This window comes from Pituophis catenifer, unplaced genomic scaffold (genome assembly GCF_029215685.1).
Source record: "Pituophis catenifer annectens isolate HBS135680 unplaced genomic scaffold, rPitCat1.0.hap2 SCAF_1, whole genome shotgun sequence".
NCBI lineage: Eukaryota > Metazoa > Chordata > Lepidosauria > Squamata > Colubridae > Pituophis > Pituophis catenifer.
In genome coordinates this window covers 144,412,714-144,432,345 of record NW_027256881.1, presented here as the reverse complement: position 1 = coordinate 144,432,345, position 19,632 = coordinate 144,412,714, and the positions used below count along the sequence as shown (strand labels likewise).

At 39.0% G+C, this 19,632-nt stretch overlaps 1 protein-coding gene across 4 annotated transcripts in view; it reads right to left on the bottom strand.

Moving 5' to 3' along the window:
* MFSD2B (MFSD2 lysolipid transporter B, sphingolipid) overlaps window positions 1-18,685 on the bottom strand; it is a 55,293-nt gene extending 36,608 nt beyond the window's left edge. For 2 of the 4 annotated variants that reach the window (XR_011599776.1, XM_070933019.1), the window contains exons 1-4: window positions 18,305-18,682; window positions 10,744-10,869; window positions 8,847-8,971; window positions 1,156-1,279 (exon numbers count right to left, since the gene is read on the bottom strand). Coding sequence is in view for 3 of the 4 variants with exons in the window: in XM_070933019.1 (XP_070789120.1) it covers window positions 1,156-1,279; window positions 8,847-8,971; window positions 10,744-10,869; window positions 18,305-18,439 (510 nt within the window). In the remaining variant the exon portion in view is untranslated. Of the gene's footprint in view, window positions 1-1,155; window positions 1,280-8,846; window positions 8,972-10,743; window positions 10,870-18,304 lie in introns of all 4 variants that reach the window. The other 2 variants (XM_070933022.1, XM_070933021.1) reach the window with 1 other exon arrangement.
* Between the last annotated feature and the right edge of the window lie 947 nt (window positions 18,686-19,632).

Genomic DNA, 19,632 nt, shown 5'->3' with positions numbered 1-19,632 from the left:
CATAAAATAGTGTTATTATTAATTTTAAAAATCCCAACCTTTTTTGGATCAGTATTATAGCCAACACACTAATCTAATACATAACATAAATAAAAAATTAACATGATGGTATTATGGTGTTACGATACAATTTTTCTAGTGAACTATGATATAACAATAGTGCCATGTAATATTTACTTTTACAGGATAGCAGTATTATAGTACAATAATGTACACCAACGGCATCAGCACAGACCCCAACAAATGACCATCTGGAATGATCAATTTGGAAAAACAAAAATTTTACAGTATTACTGAGATGGTTGAACGTGCATACTTCAAAAGGCTTCAGTCTCTCTCTGAAGGTCTCAACAAATACAAGGGATTTTTAAAACACATGTTAATTGTTAATTCATAAGGTATTTGTAATCTATCTCACATGTAACGTATCTGCATAACCAACCTGCCTCCCCTTCCATTCACAGCTCCATCCCATCTATTTAAATCCTACATCAGTTAAGCTACTCTACCCATTGATGAAATGAGTTGCAGTTCAGAAAGCTTATGCCCTTTAATAAATTGTGTTACTAGGAAAAGATGCTACAAGACTCCTTCTGACTTTTTCCTATGAATGGCAGATAATTTCTACAAGACACAGAAGCCATACTTCAATCATAATCTTAAAAAATATGCCAACCAACAGGATCAAGCAATCATTGAATGGAAGTTCCAAACAACACCAAACATTTTTTCAACTTTATAATAAAGCATTGGCATTCTGGGAGCATGGCTATTTTTATGTTGATCCAGGTGGTCAACGCAGACAAAAAGCCTGACGTCCTATAGTAATAAATAGTTTAACAGAGTTAGAAGAAACCTTGGAGGTCTTCCAATACAATCCCCTGCTAGAGTAAGAGATCTTATTCCAGACAAATGGAATTATGGTAATTAAAAATATAATGAGCAGTATCATGTGTTAGCTCCTTTCGTTAAGTCTCTTTTAATTACTCAGTTAATATAATTATCTCAAAGATATATAGTATTTCCCTTTTGGAACTGTATGACTGAACAGGTACACCATTTTATCTGAGAAAAATGTGTAATTCACTGATATGATAGCCAGAAATACATGTTTTCTATATCTAAAAAAATCATTTTCAGTACCAGTCAACTTACTGTACTCAGGGCTTGGAAAAGGCAATAAAATGTCAGATACCACAGAATTCGGTTGGATATGAAGGGAGGTAAGTACCACATCAAGATATAGGACACAATCGTGAATGGTGTGCAACCCAACAACCTGGAGTGAAAGCAAACGAGTATTCATGAAGTAAAATGGAAAGAATAGCCCTATTTAGATAATCCACCCCATGCAGGAGTTGAGAGTATATGGAATAAAATAATAAATACTTGATAAATATTGAAATAAAACAAATCAAAAACAGAAAACATTGCTTTTCAAATTACTTTTCTTCTCTCCTAAAAAGCAGAATACAGCCATTTAACATTTGAATGTACATCTTAGATTCTATATTTCAGCATTTGCTGAGACCAAAAATGTAAATGCTAATTTAAATTTCAGTTATGAAAATATCCTTACAAATGGTTCAATACAGAATTTCATAAACTCAATGGTGTTTACAAACGAAGAAAGGAAAGATGACTGGCAAACTACAGATAACCGCAATCTGCTGTACAGTCTACTGTAACGCCCATGGATAATCACTAGCCACAATTAGTTTTAAACACGGTTATCGTATTGTGCACACATGCCCAATGTAAAGATCTACCAGTCATTGACATCCAAATGCAGTTTTTATGAATGTGGGCCTGATGCGGCCTCCATTTATTTTCATGGCAACAAGACCAAATAAACACATCAATCAGTAAAACAGATTAAACAACCTTTAAATGAACTCATGCCTGATAAACAGTTTTGTGTATCAGTCAAGTTGGTGTAACATGAAGGGACAAAAGCCAGTATATTCTAGCTTTGCTGTTTGTGAGGGGTGAGCAGAGGCAGTTATTTCCCAGAGCATGACCTCTAGTTATAACAGAACTCTCCAGCATTCTTGTAAAGCTGTTACTACACAATGTAATCAGATGACCATGGATGTTATTAACAAAAACTGGGAAGAATAGATAACACACAGATTAATCCCATCAGAATAGTATTATCTGAAGAGCATTTTTAACCATCCCATTCATGCAACATAGACAAGAATACATTATCACAAATAATGAAGAACAAAAGAAAAAGATAGAATTCATGAAAAACTTAGTTCAGCATATTTGATGCTTCTACCTTGTTCTTAAGGTGGAACATTTTAGAACCTGCTTATGAAGGCTTGTAGTGAAATAGCCACAATTTATACTGTAAATTAACACAACTCATATAATTCAGAGTAAAAAAAAAAACACATAATGATGAAAGTCCCTCAAAAGTGAATAAACTTTACAGGTAGACCTCATTTGGCAATTGTCTTGTTTAGAGACAGTTCACAGTTATGATGGTGATAAAAACTAATTTTGTAACCAATCCTCGCATTTACAACCTTCACAGGTCTGCAAAGCAAAGGAAGGCTGAAGTAAGTACCGTGTTTCCCTGAAAATAAGACCCTGTCTTACATTTTTTTGAACCCTTAAATAAGCGCTTGGCCTTATTGCCATGCACTCAAAAGCCCGATTGAGCTTATTATCAGGAGATGTCTTATTTTGGGGGAAACAGGGTACATAAGTACATTCACAATTTCACTTAGCGATTGTGTTGCTTAACAACTGAGTTGACAGTTCCAACTGCAGTTGCTGAATGAGGACTAGCTGTACTTCAAAAGGACAACTGTGTGTAGAAATTATGTAGGGGAATACCAGAATGGTTATGGGGTTCCTCCTACTTTTATGTCTTTCCAATTTGAGACCCAAAGTGATAAAATGATTTGGTTCAGGAGGTTCATTTTCTTCAGAATGGATGTGCAAATCAGCCTTCTGAGTGATATATTTCTAGGATATATCTAGACAAGCTTGTATTATCTCCATGTTTGGATTCTATATCAAACAAAATGCATCAATTAACCTTTTGATGCTTATATAAAGAGTTCATCTGCCACAACAGCACTTGCCATGGCCAAATATAGTGTAATGGGGGAAAGAACCGATATTCCATGCTCATTAGCATTCTGCTTTCCATACATTCCCAAGCTTTTGGATGGATGGAAAGAGTGTTTGCCAAATGAAATGAAATAAAGTCCTATCACATAAGAAGTCATTTTCATGAAATAATCTATGTATTACTAAAACTCTCCTGCTGGCCTATTTGTAACCTTCAATTGGTCAAAAGGGTACACTATAGGGAACAATTTTTGATTCAAGGTACTTCAAATAATTTAAAGAATGCATCCACGATTCAGGGCCCATTACTTTTCTGTGATTGAAATTTCAAGGATTTTCACACCAAGTTGTATTTGCAAAGTTGTGGCCAGTGCAGTGTCCCTACAGTTGGACACAGTCACAGGATCATAATTTCAGACTATGTTTCCCAGAAACCCATAGATTGTGTGGCAGGGAGGGCCTTATCTCCACTCTTTTTCTGACTTCCCTCTGGCCACTGTATCCAATCAGCTGGCGGCAAGGCCCAACAGCTGACCGTGATTGACTGCTTTGGTACCAATGCTGAAAACTGAAATCTCTTAATAGCTGTGGGTGGCGAGGGAAAGACAAGGGAACAACTTGGATAACTGCTAATGTGCTAGCGTGGGCAGAGATGTGCCAACAGTTAATGGATAAGCTCTCTTCCTTACTGGAGGGACAGGGGCAGGGGTAAAATCTACCAGGTTCTGACAGGTTCTGGAGAACCGGTAGCGGAAATTGTGAGCAGTTCGGAGAACTGGCAAATACCACCTCTGGCTGGCCCCCGAGTGGGGTAGGAATGGAGATTTTGCAATATCCTTCCCGGGGAGTGGGGTGGAAATGGAGATTTTGCAGTATCCTTCCCCCGCCATGCCCACCAAGCCACGCCATGCCACATTCACAAAACCGGTAGGGAAAAAAATTGAATTTCACTACTGGACAGGGGGTTTTGGAGACTCCCCAGAGTGGGGAAGTACAGTGAGTCGTGGTCTGTAACTCACTATTTCCCAGTCCCCCAACTAAGTTCCATCGGTCAGTGAGGAGGTGGAGGAGAAGGCCAACATAACCAGGGTTCTGCTGAGGGTTGTGAGGACAGAATCTATAAGGATGACTCCAAAGGTTGGTAAGTATAGATAGTCCTCCACTTACTACCACAATTGAGCCCAAAATTTCTGTTGTTAAGTGAGACATTGGTTAAGTGAATCTTGCCCCATTTTATGACTTTTCTTACCACAGTTGTTAAGTGAATCACTGCAGTTGATAAGATAGAAACCTGATTGTTAGGTAAACTTATGAGACCGCCTTCTGCCTCCGATTGCCTCCCATCGCTCCCACAGAGAGAGTCTCCTCAGGGTGCCGTCAGTTAGACAGTGTTGACTGGTGACCCCCGGGGGAGAGCCTTCTCTGTGTGGGCACCTGCCCTCTGGAACGAGCTGCCCCCGGAGATTCGTCGGATTCCCGACCTTCGTACCTTTCGCCGCGCCCTTAAAACGCTATTATTCCATCAAGCAGGGGTGGCCTAAAATATTATTTTAATGGGTTATTTTATTTTAGATTATTGGCCAAACTATTTAATAATTTTAAATTGTTTTTAACTTTTATATTGTTGGTTTTTTATCTTGGCTGTACACCGCACTGAGTCCTTCGGGAGAAGGGTGATATAAAAATTTAATAAATAAATAAATAAATAAATAAATAAATAAATAAATAAATAAATAAATAAATAAATAAATAAAATTTGGCTTCCCCATTGACTTCTGATTGTCAGAAGGTCACAAAAAATGTTCACACATGACCTTGGGACACAGCAAAGGTCATCAATATGCACCAGTTGCCAAGCATCTGAATTTTGATCACACGATCATGGGGATGCTACAAAGGCCGTAACTATGAAAAATGGTCATAAGTCACATTTTTCAGTGCTGTGGTAACTTTGAACGGTCACTAAATGAACTGTTGTAGGTCGAGGACTACTTGTACAGATTAAAGATACCATTTAGAGTCAATCTAGGTGCATTCTTCCATTATTATGTTCAGCAGCCCATCCTATTATTTTCTAAATCAGCTCCGTTGTATCTAAAATTCTGAAAATCAACTAAAGACATTTAAGGAGGGACATCCAAGGGAGATGGGTGATTAAGAAGTGCAAAATTAATTAATTAATTAATTATAGAATAATGCTCTGTCCACCTGATAAAATGGATAATAGTTTAAGGAATCTTGTACTGGAATAAATATAAATGTACTAATCTTATGGTACAATAAGATTCTGTTGGCTTGTGTGTGTGTGTGTGGAAATAAGACATTGGGCTTTGGCTGATAGGTCTACTAAAAAAATACAGATGCCCTCAAGTATAACTCAATTCTTAGTGACTTAGGGAAGGTGTCTTGTAATTGCTTTCTTTTGCAATGTTTTTAACTATTCAGATTAGCAGGCAGATTTTACATCTATCGGGCTGTTTTCCATCTAGGTATTAACCTGGATCAAATCTTTAAGATCAGGCAAGGTCAGCTATGTAATGCCGCCTGCTAAGGCTATTACAAAATAAATTTATTTTTAAATTCTAATTGTCTTGAGGACAACAATCTATTTGAAAGAAAAAAATTGTAAAGTCATCATTTAATACAGTTTCTTCTGAGAAAAAAAGGAATTGTACAAGAGGCTAATCTACTGTACACTGCAGAAGGCTGATAAGACAACAGTCAACCACAATAATGCTAATATCTAGCTGTGTAGCACTTTCCCTCTTCCTAGTGTAGATTATCATTTGTAGAATAGAGTCTTATGGGAACAGAACAACAAACATCGTGGGTTGGCTTCTTTTTGTAACAAGAAGAATGTTTACCATTAGTTCGTTCGTTGTAAGATCCTTGTATTTTAGCCTAAACTACAAACATATAGAGGTTATTTGAAGAGGAAAAGAGTCCAATTTCATCCATACTAAGAGATTGGAATATGAATAGAAATATAAATTAATCAATGAACAGAAAATGAAAGTGCTATTTATCTGAAAATAACCAAACAAGGCAAATTCCATGTGTTCTGTTCTGTTTTGCTCTGTTCTACTCTACTCTAGGTAAAGATAAAGGTAAAGGTTCACCTCGCACATATGTGCTAGTCGTTCCCGAATCTAGGGGGCGGTGCTCATCTCCGTTTCAAAGCTGAAGAGCCAGCGCTGAAGACATTTCCGTGATCATGTGGCCAGCAAACATCAATGGCGCATGGAACACTGTTACCTTCCCACCAAAGGTGGTCCCTATTTTTCTACTTGCATTTTTTTTTACGTACTTTCGAACTTCTAGGTTGGCAGAAGCTGGGACAAGTAACAGGAGCTCATCCTGTTACATGGCACTAGGGATTTGAACAACTGAACTGTCGACCTTTCGATCGACAAGGTCAGAGTCGTCCCCTGAGCCACCACGTCCACTACTCTACTCTACTCTACTCTACTCTACTCTACTCTACTCTACTCTATTCTAATTCCATTCCAAATTATGTTCTGTTCTGTTCTGTTCTGTTCTGTTCTGTTCTATAGAAATATGGCATGCAACAGAAGCAGTAGTAACGTTTCTAAGCAAACTACTCCACATGACACTGTGATTAACTGATTGGAAGAATCATGTATTGGAATCTACATTCCAATACAAAAACAAAAAGAAGAGACTTAGGAGACCATAAAACTATCATGCTATGTCTTTAATTTCACACGATAATAAAATAATGCTTAGTTTGATACTGATTTTATTACAAAGAGATGTCAGATGCTCAGGCTGGCTTTAAGAAAGGCTGAAGAAAACATTATCTCTGATGCATGCCAGATAGCTTAAGAAAGCCAAAAAAGCCAATATGTGCTCCATTGATTACAGAAAGGCCTTGGACTGAATCAATAACGTTAAATGATAGAATATGCTTAGGAAAATGGGAATCCCAGAACATTTGTTAATGGTGAGAGCTACAAAAAACAGTCTTAGAAATTACAGTGAAGGTACTGAAAGGTTGGACAGTTTCTGCATTTGAGGAGCAACCATTTAGAGCAGGGATATCAAACTCAATCCCGTCACGGGCTGCATCAGGAGTCTGTTTGCCCTTGGGGTGCAGGGGTGGGTGTGGACCTGTCCCTTGCCATCTCCGGGATGGCCTCGGAGGCCAACTCTGCAGCCTATCGCGGGCCAATCTGGTCTGCGGGTAGCGTGTTAAACACATCTGATCTAGAGTAAAAGAAGGAGCTGTCCTGAAATACATCAAACACTTGGTACAGCTGTCATAAAGGCCTTCAAAAGATATTCAGACACCTTATATGACTACACCTACAAAGAGCAGAAGAGTGCAGACAGTAGTGTTCCCTGTGACACCTGAGGAAATGAAAGCTAGACTTTAAAGAAGCCTGTTAAAGAAAATATTGATGTTTTTGAAACTTCCTATTGGAGAAAACTTCAGAGAATATTCTGGACAATCTAGAAAATAAACCAATAGATTTATCCAAATCCAAAATTCTCACCAGATTCAAATTACCCTACTTTGGATGATCTAGCTCTATAGAGAAGGCTGTAATGCTGGGACAGATAGAAGGAAAGAGAAGATGATGAGCAGCAATTTATTTATTTATTTATTTATTTATTTATTTATTTATTTATTTATTTATTTATTTATTTATTTATTTATTTATTTATTTATTTATTTATTAAATTTCTATACCGCCCTTCTCCCGAAGGACTCAGGGAGGTGAATAGCCACAAGATAAAACACATCAATACAAAAATTTAAAATAGATTAAAAACGAATTAAATAATTTGGCTGAATTTAAAATACCCCATAATTTAAAACAAATTAAAATTTATATTTAAAATTTATATTTAAAAGGGGAGAAGATTTAGGGCAGGCCAGCTTGATGAAATAAAAAAGTCTTAAGCACGCGACGGAAGGTGCGCAGATCCGGGATCCTCCGTATCTCCGGGGGGAGCTCGTTCCAGATCCTAGGTGCCCACACAGAGAAGGCTCTCCCCCTAGGGGTCACCAGTCGACATTGTTTGGCCGATGGCACCCGGAGGAGCCCTTCTCTATGGGAGCGCACTGGCTGGTGGGAGGCTATTGGTGGTAGCAGGGGTCCCGTAGCAATGCGAATTGATTTAGCTATAGTAGTGATGGATGCATCATTGAAAAACCTGGAAGATCAAGTAAGGAACTGATTTTCAGGCAGAATATCAATCTATGTGATTACTTGGAGTTGAGATCAACTTGACAGCACATGATCAATCAATCAATCAATCAATCAATCACATAATCTCATAATCTAAGAAATGTTCAGTTTCTTGAGAGATAAGGTCTGGAAAGATTTGTCATCTATTTTGCCTTTTCTATATGATTAAAGAAAATTTTGGATTAGATTTCTAATTTATATTTTTGAATTGGAATTTAAGGGGAAAAAAACCCTATTCCTCTATCTATCATAGGTTCAGACTTCCCGATCTGATTCCTTTATAAACATTTTGCATATAACTTAACATATTTTTAATACTAACAAATCTCTTATGATTAAAAAATCGGAACTTTAAAAATCAGCAAATTAATTTATAATTTAACCATAAAATTATTCCTAAAACCATTGAAAATATGTGTTTTTCGGTGGTCTTAGGCGACCCCTGTGAAAGGGTCGTTCGACCCCCAAAGGGGTCGCGACCCACAGGTTGAGAACCACTGTTCTAAGCTTTCAACAAAGAAGAAAATATATCAGTTTGCTTACCAAGGCATGAGTTGCCCAAACCTGGTTGTTTTGCTCTGATTAATAAAAAAGCCTGCAAGAGGATCTGCAGCTGCTCCACATGCTCTGCCAAGGACCTGCACCAAGGAGGCCTGGAATGGTGGGATCTGAAAAAACAAGCGTCAGTTATCTGAAGTCCAACATACTTATCAAAAGAAGCTGTCAGTGCTAAATAACTTGCTCAAATCACAATATTTTGTATAAAGCATGGTCATTTTTGACTACGATGTTCTATGAGAAACTTTGTTGATCTGCAATACCGGTAATTTTATTCATCTGGAATTTGCTCCACATTTTAAAATAAATACCGTACCATGCCCCATTCTAACTATCAAAAATAGTTATCGTTTTTATTGTCTATGAAATAGGACAGCAAACCTTGAATTGTGCTCCATAAACAACTTTCATTTGATTTTTGTGTGTGTGTGTGGTGTCATATAATCCACACCCCACAGATTTTGGAGGTAGTTTTTCAAAATATTGGACGAACGTTACAGAAAAATACAACAGAAATCACTTCAATATTGTTGGCATGAAAATTACATGATTGCTCCATGAAGTCACTGACAGTGAAAGATGATTCAAAGGAGACTTTCCTTTATTATATCAAGAGAGTGACCCTCCCTCTGCTCTCTAAATGATGGGGAAAGATAAATGGAGAGAACATTCAGAGGATAATTTGGTCTAGGACTAGGTGTTAAGATGCTGGCCTGGAAAATATCTACAGACCCCTCACATCCTGGACATAAATTGTTTCAACTTCTACCCTCAAAACGACGCTATAGGGCACTGCACACCAGAACAACTAGACACAAGGGCAGTTTTTTCCCGAATGCCATCACTCTGCTTAACAACTAATTCCCTCAACACTGTCAAATAATTTACTAAGACCGTATTACTATTATTCTTCTCTTCCTTACTAGTATCTGTCTCTTCCCACTTATTACTATAACCATGTTGCTTGTATCTTTCAATTTATATTGTTTTAATTTGTTTCCTAGTACGATTTGATAGCTTATTAGTAACCTTGACTATCACTTAGTGTTGTATCTTTTTATTCTTGATGAATGTATTTTATTCTCCTTATGTACACTGAGAGCATATACACCTAAGACAAATTCCTTGTGTGTCCAATCACACTTGGCCAATAAAGAATTCTATTCTATTCTATTCTATTCTATTCTGTTCTGTTCTGTTCTGTTCTGTTCTGTTCTGTTCTGTTGTTCTGTTCTGTTCTGTTCTGTTCTGTTCTGTTGTTCTGTTCTGTTCTGTTCTGTTCTGTTCTGCTCTGCTCTGCTCTACTCTACTCTACTCTATTCTATAATCCAGAAGACAGTGAGTTCTAGTTCCACATTAGGCATGAAAACTGCCTGGGTGACTTTGGGCCAGTCACTCTCTCTCAGCTAAAGTTATATCACAGGGTTGTTGTTGTGGAGAAAATAGGAGGAAAAAGGAGTATTAGCTATGTTTGCCATTTTGAGTTATTTATAAAATAAGAAACGTGGGATATAAATAAATAAAATAGTTTATATGAATCAAAAGTTCACCTTTATAATAATCAATCAGCTCGTTATGGGAAGCAGGGCGAAACAAATTCTGGAAAAAAATTTGGTTAATAATATAAACTAACCATTCATATCTTAATTGCTTTCCATGGCTTTTCTTCTCTGAGTATGGAATCCAGAGAAAAACTGAATAAATTGAATTAAATGTTAAGTAATCACACATGACATGACCTACCATGGCAATATCTTTGTAAGTCACCGGGAGCCACTGAGAGTGAGTTGGGTGGCCATATACTGTAATTTTTTTCTTAAATAACTAAATCTCAAGTTTAAACTTGGAATCTGAGGATGTTTAGGCTTCCAAAAATGCTTACCTGAGCAATATCCAAGAGGTAGATTTGCAGAAAGAATGAGGTGGCACTGCTCGCAACCTGATTTGGAGCCCCTCCAATGCCATAGCATAATTTGCTGCACACAGAGAGTTTGTCTTCATGAGCAACCTGAAAAGGTGTGGGGAAAAAACCAAATAATTTCTTGAAAGTTCAGGATACGATTCAATATAAAGTTGATGCCTCTTCCTACGTAATGCACGAATCTGGCAATATAAAGACTTTATGACCGCTGTCAAATCTTTCCTCACTTCTCTTCTTCCCTTTGGCTATACCTTGCTTAACTTTAGATTGACGAAGAGACCTGAATATCTTAAAAAACTGGCTCAGGAATTCTGGAATGGATCTTATCAATACTGTAATATATTTCGAGAATTTAATATTTTCTGTTGCTATGAACATCCAACTGGCTCTCCCCACAGTAAAATCTCTTGTACTTACTTAAATGGGTATTAAGTAATTTTAATTTTCACTGGAGTGCTATTTATGTATGGAAGAACGTACAGAGAAATAAACAAAACAGTTATAAAAGTAAAGTTACTCTGAATATTATTTTAAATATGCTAGATTATCCTGATATTGCTCCTATAGCTTTATAATAGTCCAGACAAAACATACGGGTCCTAGAATAATGTTGGAATTAGGATCCACTCTGAGTTGGATGCAGATGTGGTCTGGTCCCAGTGACCAATTCAGATTGGATCCTGCAGGAAAAAAAAATCTCTATCCTCTTCTTTTTCATTTCGTTTTTGTGAGGCTGTACCTAATGTGCTTAACCAACGACAGGAAAACTCATCTAGACTGTCTTTTATTATTGAAGTTTTCATTTTATGCTGTGTACCGAGAGAAGTTCAGGTACGGCCACATGCAATGGCGCCTGCTCAGGCACAACATATGTTGTTCTGCTCTAGGAAAAGAAACCTAATTGCACGGCACTGCCTTGCTGACTGGGTATAGGCAACTGGAGTAATGAGGCAACTTTAGAAAAGAAAATGCTGTGGGCCATAAAATAATACCTAAAAAGCCAATCTGAAGAAATTTAGTGACACGCAAGAATTATACCTGAAGTTTACAGTGCAGAATATTATTTTTAATTAAAATACAGGATGTAAACTTAATAAATTGAAAACGGAAAGGGCATTGGCCTATAGGTAGTCCTCCACTTACAACTGTTCATTTCGTGACTGTTTAAAATTACAACGACACTGAAAAAAGTGTCTTCTGACCGTTTTTCACACTTATGAACATTTCACCATTCCCATAGTCAAGTAATCAAAGTTCAGATGCTTGGCTACTGACTCATATTTATGATGCTTGCAGTGTCCCAGGGTCATGTGATCACCTTTTACAACTTTCTGACAAAGTCAATGGGGAAGCCAGATTCCCCTAACAATAGTTAAGGGAACATCGTTAACAACATATGTGCTAGTTGTTCCTGACTCTAGGGGGCGGTGCTCAGCTCTGTTTCAAAGTCAAAGAGCCAGCGCTATTCGAAGACGTCTCCGTGGTCATGTGGCCGGCATGACTAAATGCCAAAGGCACACAGAACGCTGTTACCTTCCCACCAAAGGTGGTCCCTATTTTTCTACTTGCATTTTTTACGTGCTTTTGAACTGCTAAGTTGGCAGAAGCTGGAACAACTAACGGGAGCTCACCCCTTTATGCGGCACTAGAGATTCGAACTGCTGAACTGCCGACCTTTCGATCAACAAGCTCAGCGTCTTAGCCACTGAGCCAATCATGTTACTAACTTAATAACTGCAGTGATTCACTTGTGGCATGAAAGGTCGTAAAGTGAGGCAAAATCCACTTAACCAATGTTTCATTTAGCAACAGAACTTTTGGGCTCAATTGTGGTCATAAGTCAAGGATTACCTCTAAAGGGTATGAGCCTGGATAGGGAACAACACGTCACAGATATTTTGGGAGTTTCCATCAGCTGCATATTAACCAAGGAAGCCTCAGAATTCCAAATATTAAATCTTATTATGATGTTAATCATAAAAATAGAGTGCCAGTTTGGTCTGGTACTTAAAGCACAGGGCTAGAAATCAGGATACCGTTGGGTCTAGCTTTGCCATGGGAACAAAGCCATCTGGATAGGACCTTGAGCCAGTCCCTCTCTCTGAATTCTAGGAAGGAGACAATGGCAAATCACTTTTGAAATATTGCCAAGAAAACTGCATGGACAGAACACCTCTAGGTTATTGATTCTTTGGTTCCTAGAGAAATATCACCTTTGGTCATGGATGGGGTTGCATTACCTCAGACTGACCTGGTGTGGCAATCAGGAGGTTCTCCTAGACTTGCAATTCCTGCTAAAGGAACAGGGGGTAGTGGCAGCCAGTTTGTAAACTTCAGGTTGTGTGCAGTTACACCCATTCCTGCACCAACGTGCCCTTCTCAGAGTCACCCATGCCCTGTCACCTCCCTTCTGGACTATTCTGATGCACTCGACATGAGGCTGCCCTTCAGTATTCAGAAACTTTAGCTAGTTCAGAATGCAGTGGCCTGAACAGTTTTGTGCAAGTCTAGATTTGTGCATATCATCTCTTCTGTGGGAGCTACAGTGGCTGCCAATCTGCTTTGGAGTACAATTGAAAGTACTGGTTATTACCTTTAAAGCCCTACATGGCTTGGGGCTGGGTTATTTAAAGGACCACCTGTCCCCTATTGCATCTAACTGGCCCGCCAGAGTGAAAAGGCAGGAGGTGTTGTGGATCGATTAGGGACTGTCATCTGTTGGGACATGATGGAGAGGGACATGAAAGGAGTCTCCCCCAAAGAATTTTCAGGCAGCCCCTGGACAACAGATTATAGCTGGCTAATCATTTCAATTCAGAAGCATCCAAAACAAATATCTGGTTGGACCATGAAAAAGGACCTTCTTGGTGGTGGTCCCTCTTCTTTATGGAATATCATTCCCCCTGAGGTGTGGTTAATCCCCACCCTTTTGCTTTTCCAAAACGATCTAAAAATGTAGCTTTGTCAGTGGGCCTGGGGATTACAAATGGAAATAAAACTGATCACAAGAAGGGGAGTAAAGCTTTTTTAAACAGTTTTATTATAGGATGGATTTTTAAATTTTTAAAAATGCTGTAAACTGCTCGGAGTCACCAATGTGTGAGTTGAGCAGTTATATAAATTTGCTAAATAAATAAATAACTCTATTGGAAGAGAGGACAAACTTTTTGAATCGGTTAAAAGCAACATGGGAATCGAATATAGAAGTCCCTTTACTTTTAATTTTATGACTGACATAAAGAGCATTGGAATCAACGTTGGCCAAAATTAGAGAAAACTCATTTAAGTATTATTTTTTCCCACAAAAGTGGGTGGAAATGTCTGTGCGTCTTATGGAGCAAATATGGTGAATAGCAGCCAGGCCACAGTGGCGGGGTCCTTTTACAGTGCTGAACCCCGCCTCTTCTGTCTCTTTTCCGCAGTGCAGGAGTCAATAGGCAGAGCTGGCACATGCGAGGACAATTATCTGTGGTTCTTTCAGGCTCCGTCTCCTGCCCTCACTACACTGCTGCTCCATATTTGGCGCTCCATATTCACAATGAGACGGTGCTCCATATTCATAATTTTTTTTTTGTATTTTCCTCCTCGAAACCTAGGTGTGTCTTATGGTCAGGTGCGTCTTATGGAATGAAAAATATGGTGCTTAACACCAAGGAAACTTAACATGATAAATTCTAATATAAGATCAATGTACTGGAGAAAAATGTAAAAAAATAGGTATATATCTTTGGTGTCTTTTAAAGTGGTTCAGTCTTCTTTGATGGAAATTTTATTAAAATGGACCAGGTCACAATCCAGGCCTTTGTATAAGATCTTAAATTGATCTATTTTTTAAAATAATCTAAACAACACTTAGAAACATTAACCTTTACCTGATAGTATTGTCAGGGTTGCAAATAACACCCCCAACAAAAGAAAACTGAGGCTTGAGTTTCCTCAAAGTTGCATTTTGTTAGAAATGTCACATTGGCAAATCTGGGAAAACCTGAATCTGAAAGGTTTTTCCCACCCAAAGGAAAGTTCAAGTCCCTGCCCAACACCCACACGTCCATCAAATGGTCCAATCAAAGCACCGTCTCAACTTGAGATGCCTCCCAGTTCCAGCCGTCCTGGTGCAGAGCAAGATGTCCTTGACTTTCTGAGAAAGGAATGTTATTATGACTATGTATCACCCTGGCTCCATACAATCCCCCCTCCCAGTTTCCCACAGTAGTAAATGTGGCAGGCCTGAAGATTCAACAAAAAAGATGACTTCCAGGCCTGACAAGTATTCTTATTTGCTGCAGTCAGATAACCCTAACTTAATGGAAAAGTTGGCTGAAAAAAGGGTAATATCACAATAATACAGAAGATTATTTTTACTTCGATATTAAGATATTTTGTTTGCACAGCAAAGAAATAATGATGATCTACTCCCCAGTTCCAGGTCCCAACTTCCAAGGTAGTCTAATTAAAATTATGTGGATTTTGTTTCTCCATATATACTGTTGTATTGTTAATTGCTGATAAACTCTAAAGAAAAAAAAGGAGACTTCAAACTTTTTTTAAAAAAAATCAGTCCCACTGAAAGTAATGGATTGCCAAGGTTAAAAAATGAAACATCTGCTTGCACCAGGTGTCTGTTCTTACTCCTTGGTAAGAATATGAAAAATATTATATGCACTAATACAACTAATACAATTAATAAAAACTCTGGAATTTATCATAGCATTTAAATCCCACTGGATAAAGTTATTTCTCAATCTCAAACAACATTCTGTCTTATAAATAATTATCTGCCTTCCCTACCCCTACCCTGATGACAATGCTGCAGCAGGCCTGAAATGGGCTGAGTAAGTCAAGAAGGCTCAGGCATTCAATTCAGAGCTTTTTTTAAAGGACAGAAAATAGTCATTTATTTTACTTTGAATGGTAGATGTCATGAACTTTCCTATTGTAACTACAGGTAGGGAAACTAGATTGTTTTCCCTTCTAAAAACATATTAACTGGTTCACATATCATGATAAGGAATCATGGTGTGTGAATAAACCACTATTGGATAGGTTCACACACTGTTTGCAAACTGCAGGGTTTAGGTATATGCCACATGTTAAGCCAACACTAACCAACCATTTGAAGCCTTAGCATAATAGTTTGGCATAATTTATTTGAAGTACTGTACTAAGCTAGAACACCATTCAGGGTAGCATTATGACCCAAATATTGTAGGTGTGACTTCATATGTTGCATTAATCCAAACCACCATCATTTGATAACTTCAGCATGAGCCAGTCATTATCTTAGTTTGCATTAAGCCAAAGTCTGTTTCACCACACTTTTCATATCAACATCATATGTTTCATTGTATTCATATTTATTTTGAGTCCATAAAATGATAAATCCAAATCAACCACTTTACATTTTTGTGGAATGTGAGAATCTGTTATAAGGCAGCCAGAAGTTTCAAAGAAATTATAATTTGAAAAGGCATCCCTCATTCAAACCAATAAAAGGAAGGAGCAAGTTTGGGTCAGAATAAATCCCCATTACCGAGAATATTGAAAAGAGCACTGTGGGCTAACAGAAATGTGAATAACAAAATATGTTTTAAAGTACAACTTCAAGTACAACTATGACTATCATTAAGTGTTGTACCTTATGATTCTTGATGAACCTATCTTTTCTTTTATGTACACTGGGAGCATATGCACCAAGACAAACTCCTTTTGTGTCCAATCACACTTGGCCAATAAAAAATTCTATTCTATTCTATTCTATTCTATTCTATTCTATTCTATTCTATTCTATTCTATTCTATTCTATTCTATTCATTGGTCTAAATGTGTGTGTTTGTATATGTGTATGTGTGTGTATTTGAATTTTATAGCTGAATAACAATAACAAACTCCATTTAATATATAAAATGAAGAATAATTCATCAATTATAAGTTGCTAATGCAGCTACTTCTGTTCTTCATTATTATCAGACTGGTCCAGTCAAAGCTGGAAGGAACAACAGAATATGGAGCTGTCAGATAATATTCTAAACCGGCCTTATCACCAATGCCTGTAGGCACTTTCTTTGAGCGTTCATCTTTAAGAAAGTATTTCATGAACTCACAATGCAAAGACAACTTTCTAAAAAGAAAGTTGCAAACAAGTTTTAAACATATAATCTATAGTTAGCCTATTTGAAATGGGGAGTTGGTAATTTTAATAGAACTTATTGAAAATAGTTTTAGAAGAACATTTTAAATTCCCATACAGTACACTATAATTTTCTTTGTAGCCCTCTTACTGAGATCAAAATAACACCATCTTCCTCATAATTATTAACATAATTCGCTGAAATTCCCAGTGTTCAAACTGGTTTGTCCCTGGATTGTAGACTGATGTGGTTCATGCTTATGTAACCATAGTTTGTTGAATGCATTATAATGATTGTGCTTAGCCAAAAAGAAACTTCTTTACCTGATTACCCCAATACCTCTACCTATTCAAGGACCTGGTTTAACTTAAATCATGTTTCTATTCTTTAACTTCCTGAAAAAGACAATGATTTTTCCCTTTTATAGTTCTGAAGTTTTAAGATACACTTGTTTTTGTATCTTTTTAGAATGAACGTCATCCCAATGTCTATTGCCATCATGGAAAAAAAAAAGCAGAGACTGAAAATTTCTATTCCGCCCCCATCCCCAAAAAACCCACATCCCTTATGGTCTACATTATTCAATTGGAATAACCCCACCATCATAATGCACTCCTTGGAAGGACGATACCTAGAGTTACATATTGCACTAAGCCGTAATATGCTCATTTCACCTTGGTTTAATATGTTGGGTGACTATAGACACTGTAAGCTTTATAGTTTTGGCCCCCTTGGAAATGATGCCACCAAAATGAAGGGGGCCTAATGCCCTGCTCTTGAGAAGGCATCTCCACAACAGATGGGACAGCCAGATCTCTGGTCAAGGAAGACCATCAGTTTGAACTACTTCCATTGTCAGTACTTTGATCACTTTTAAAGTTTATCTAAAATTTACCCTCTTACAGCTAAAGCTACTTCAATCTAGTTCTGCATCCTGCAAGAACAAAGATCAAAATTTTGCTTCCCTTACAGAACAAGGGTTTTGATACTGTACTTGAATTCCATCATTCCACCAACCTCTTTTCTTCCCATATACCGGTATATTATCTCCTATTATCAGATGCCCAGCTGATAGTCTACTGTAACCCCCCAAAAGACTAAGCACGGTTTAGCCCACGAACGGGAAACCACCAGGAACCAGGATCAATAAGTCTAAGAAATATTGTGGAGAAAGTCAATAGTGAATCTCATGCAGTTGCCAAGAGATCAACATTAGGAAGGCACTTATACTCCCAAAGGATTCCTGGACTACGGAATTTGCACCTCCTCCTTTGCCGTCTTGAAGGGATTCGGAGAAGCACCACCGCAACCTTTAAGCTTCTCCCCCGTCCCAATAGCGCTGGAACATGCCTGAAGAAGTCGGACGGCGCAAACCGGAGAAACGCGAGACTCACCCCTTCGACCGCCCGCCCCAGCGACTGCTCCGGCTCTTGAAAGTGGCCGGATTGGCCAGTCTCTTGCAATGGTGGGTTCGGAGGCAGCTTGCCTTGTTGCCCCGGCGGCGGATCTTTGGCTCCAACACCTGCCATCCCAGTTTAGACAGTAGCCTCTCCAGCTTTCTGCCACCGGCTTTTCGGCACTTGATAATCCGGGGCGGGACCGATCGCAGGAGGGAGCCTTGTGTGGAGAGCACTGAAAAGCGCGCCGTTTTGGCCACAGGTTCGCCCAGAGCCTTCCCGACCCGTTCAGTAGAACAAGGAATATTCCTGTACCGCGGAGAAAGACACGCGTCTTCTGGACGGGATACAGCCTGCAACCCCGTTCAGGAGCCGTTTGCTTCCAGTTTAAGCGCAGAGCCCCGTGCGAAAGCATGCATTGCACCCGAGTCTCAAATCATCATACCCCCCCCCCCCCCCGCACTCCTTTCTCCCTTAGAGCGCAGCCTGCCCGTCTGGCACTGTTTTATTTCACTGTAGCCGAATGTTGCTGCACCGGGACGTGCGGGGTGGGTTCGCGCAACCGGGAATCCCGTGGGCGGCTTTGCAAACCTGTCGTTGCGCGGAGCCACTTTTTAGTCGCGGTCTGAGGTGCGCGGGTACGCAGCCCACTGCACTTCGTCTTGGAACTAAAGTTGCAGGAAGACGGTGGTTGCAACGAGTGGAATGCAAGCCACGGGGGGCTGGCTTCACTGTAAAATACAGTACACCATAAATTGACTACTTTGTTTTAAAAAAAAATTATCCCGCCTTTATTTTATAAATAAGGCGAGGAACATCCTTGGTTGGGGAGGGGGAGGGGGGGAGAAATTGTCCCCCTCAGAATGGGTTCGCAATTTGGGTGTCCTCCTAGACTCACAGCTAAGATTAGAGCAACATCTGACAGCTGTGGCGAGGGGGACCTTTGCACAGGTTCACCTGGTGCACCAATTGCGATCCTACTTGGATCAGGAGGCTCTCCTCACGGTCACTCATGCCCTTGTCACCTCACAGTTAGATTATTGCAACGCGCGCTACATGGAACTACCCTTGAAAAGTGTTCGGAGACTACAGTTGGTCCAGAATGCAGCTGCGTGAGCTGTCGTGGGTGTACCTAGGTACACCCACATTACACCAATTCTCCGTGAACTGCACTGGCTCCCTATTGGTCTCCGGTCACAATTCAAGGTGTTGGTTATTACCTTTAAAGCCCTACATGGCTCAGGGCCAGGCTATCTTCAAGACCGCCTTCTACTGCATAACTCCCAACGACTGGTAAGATCCCACAGAGTTGGTCTCCTCCGGGT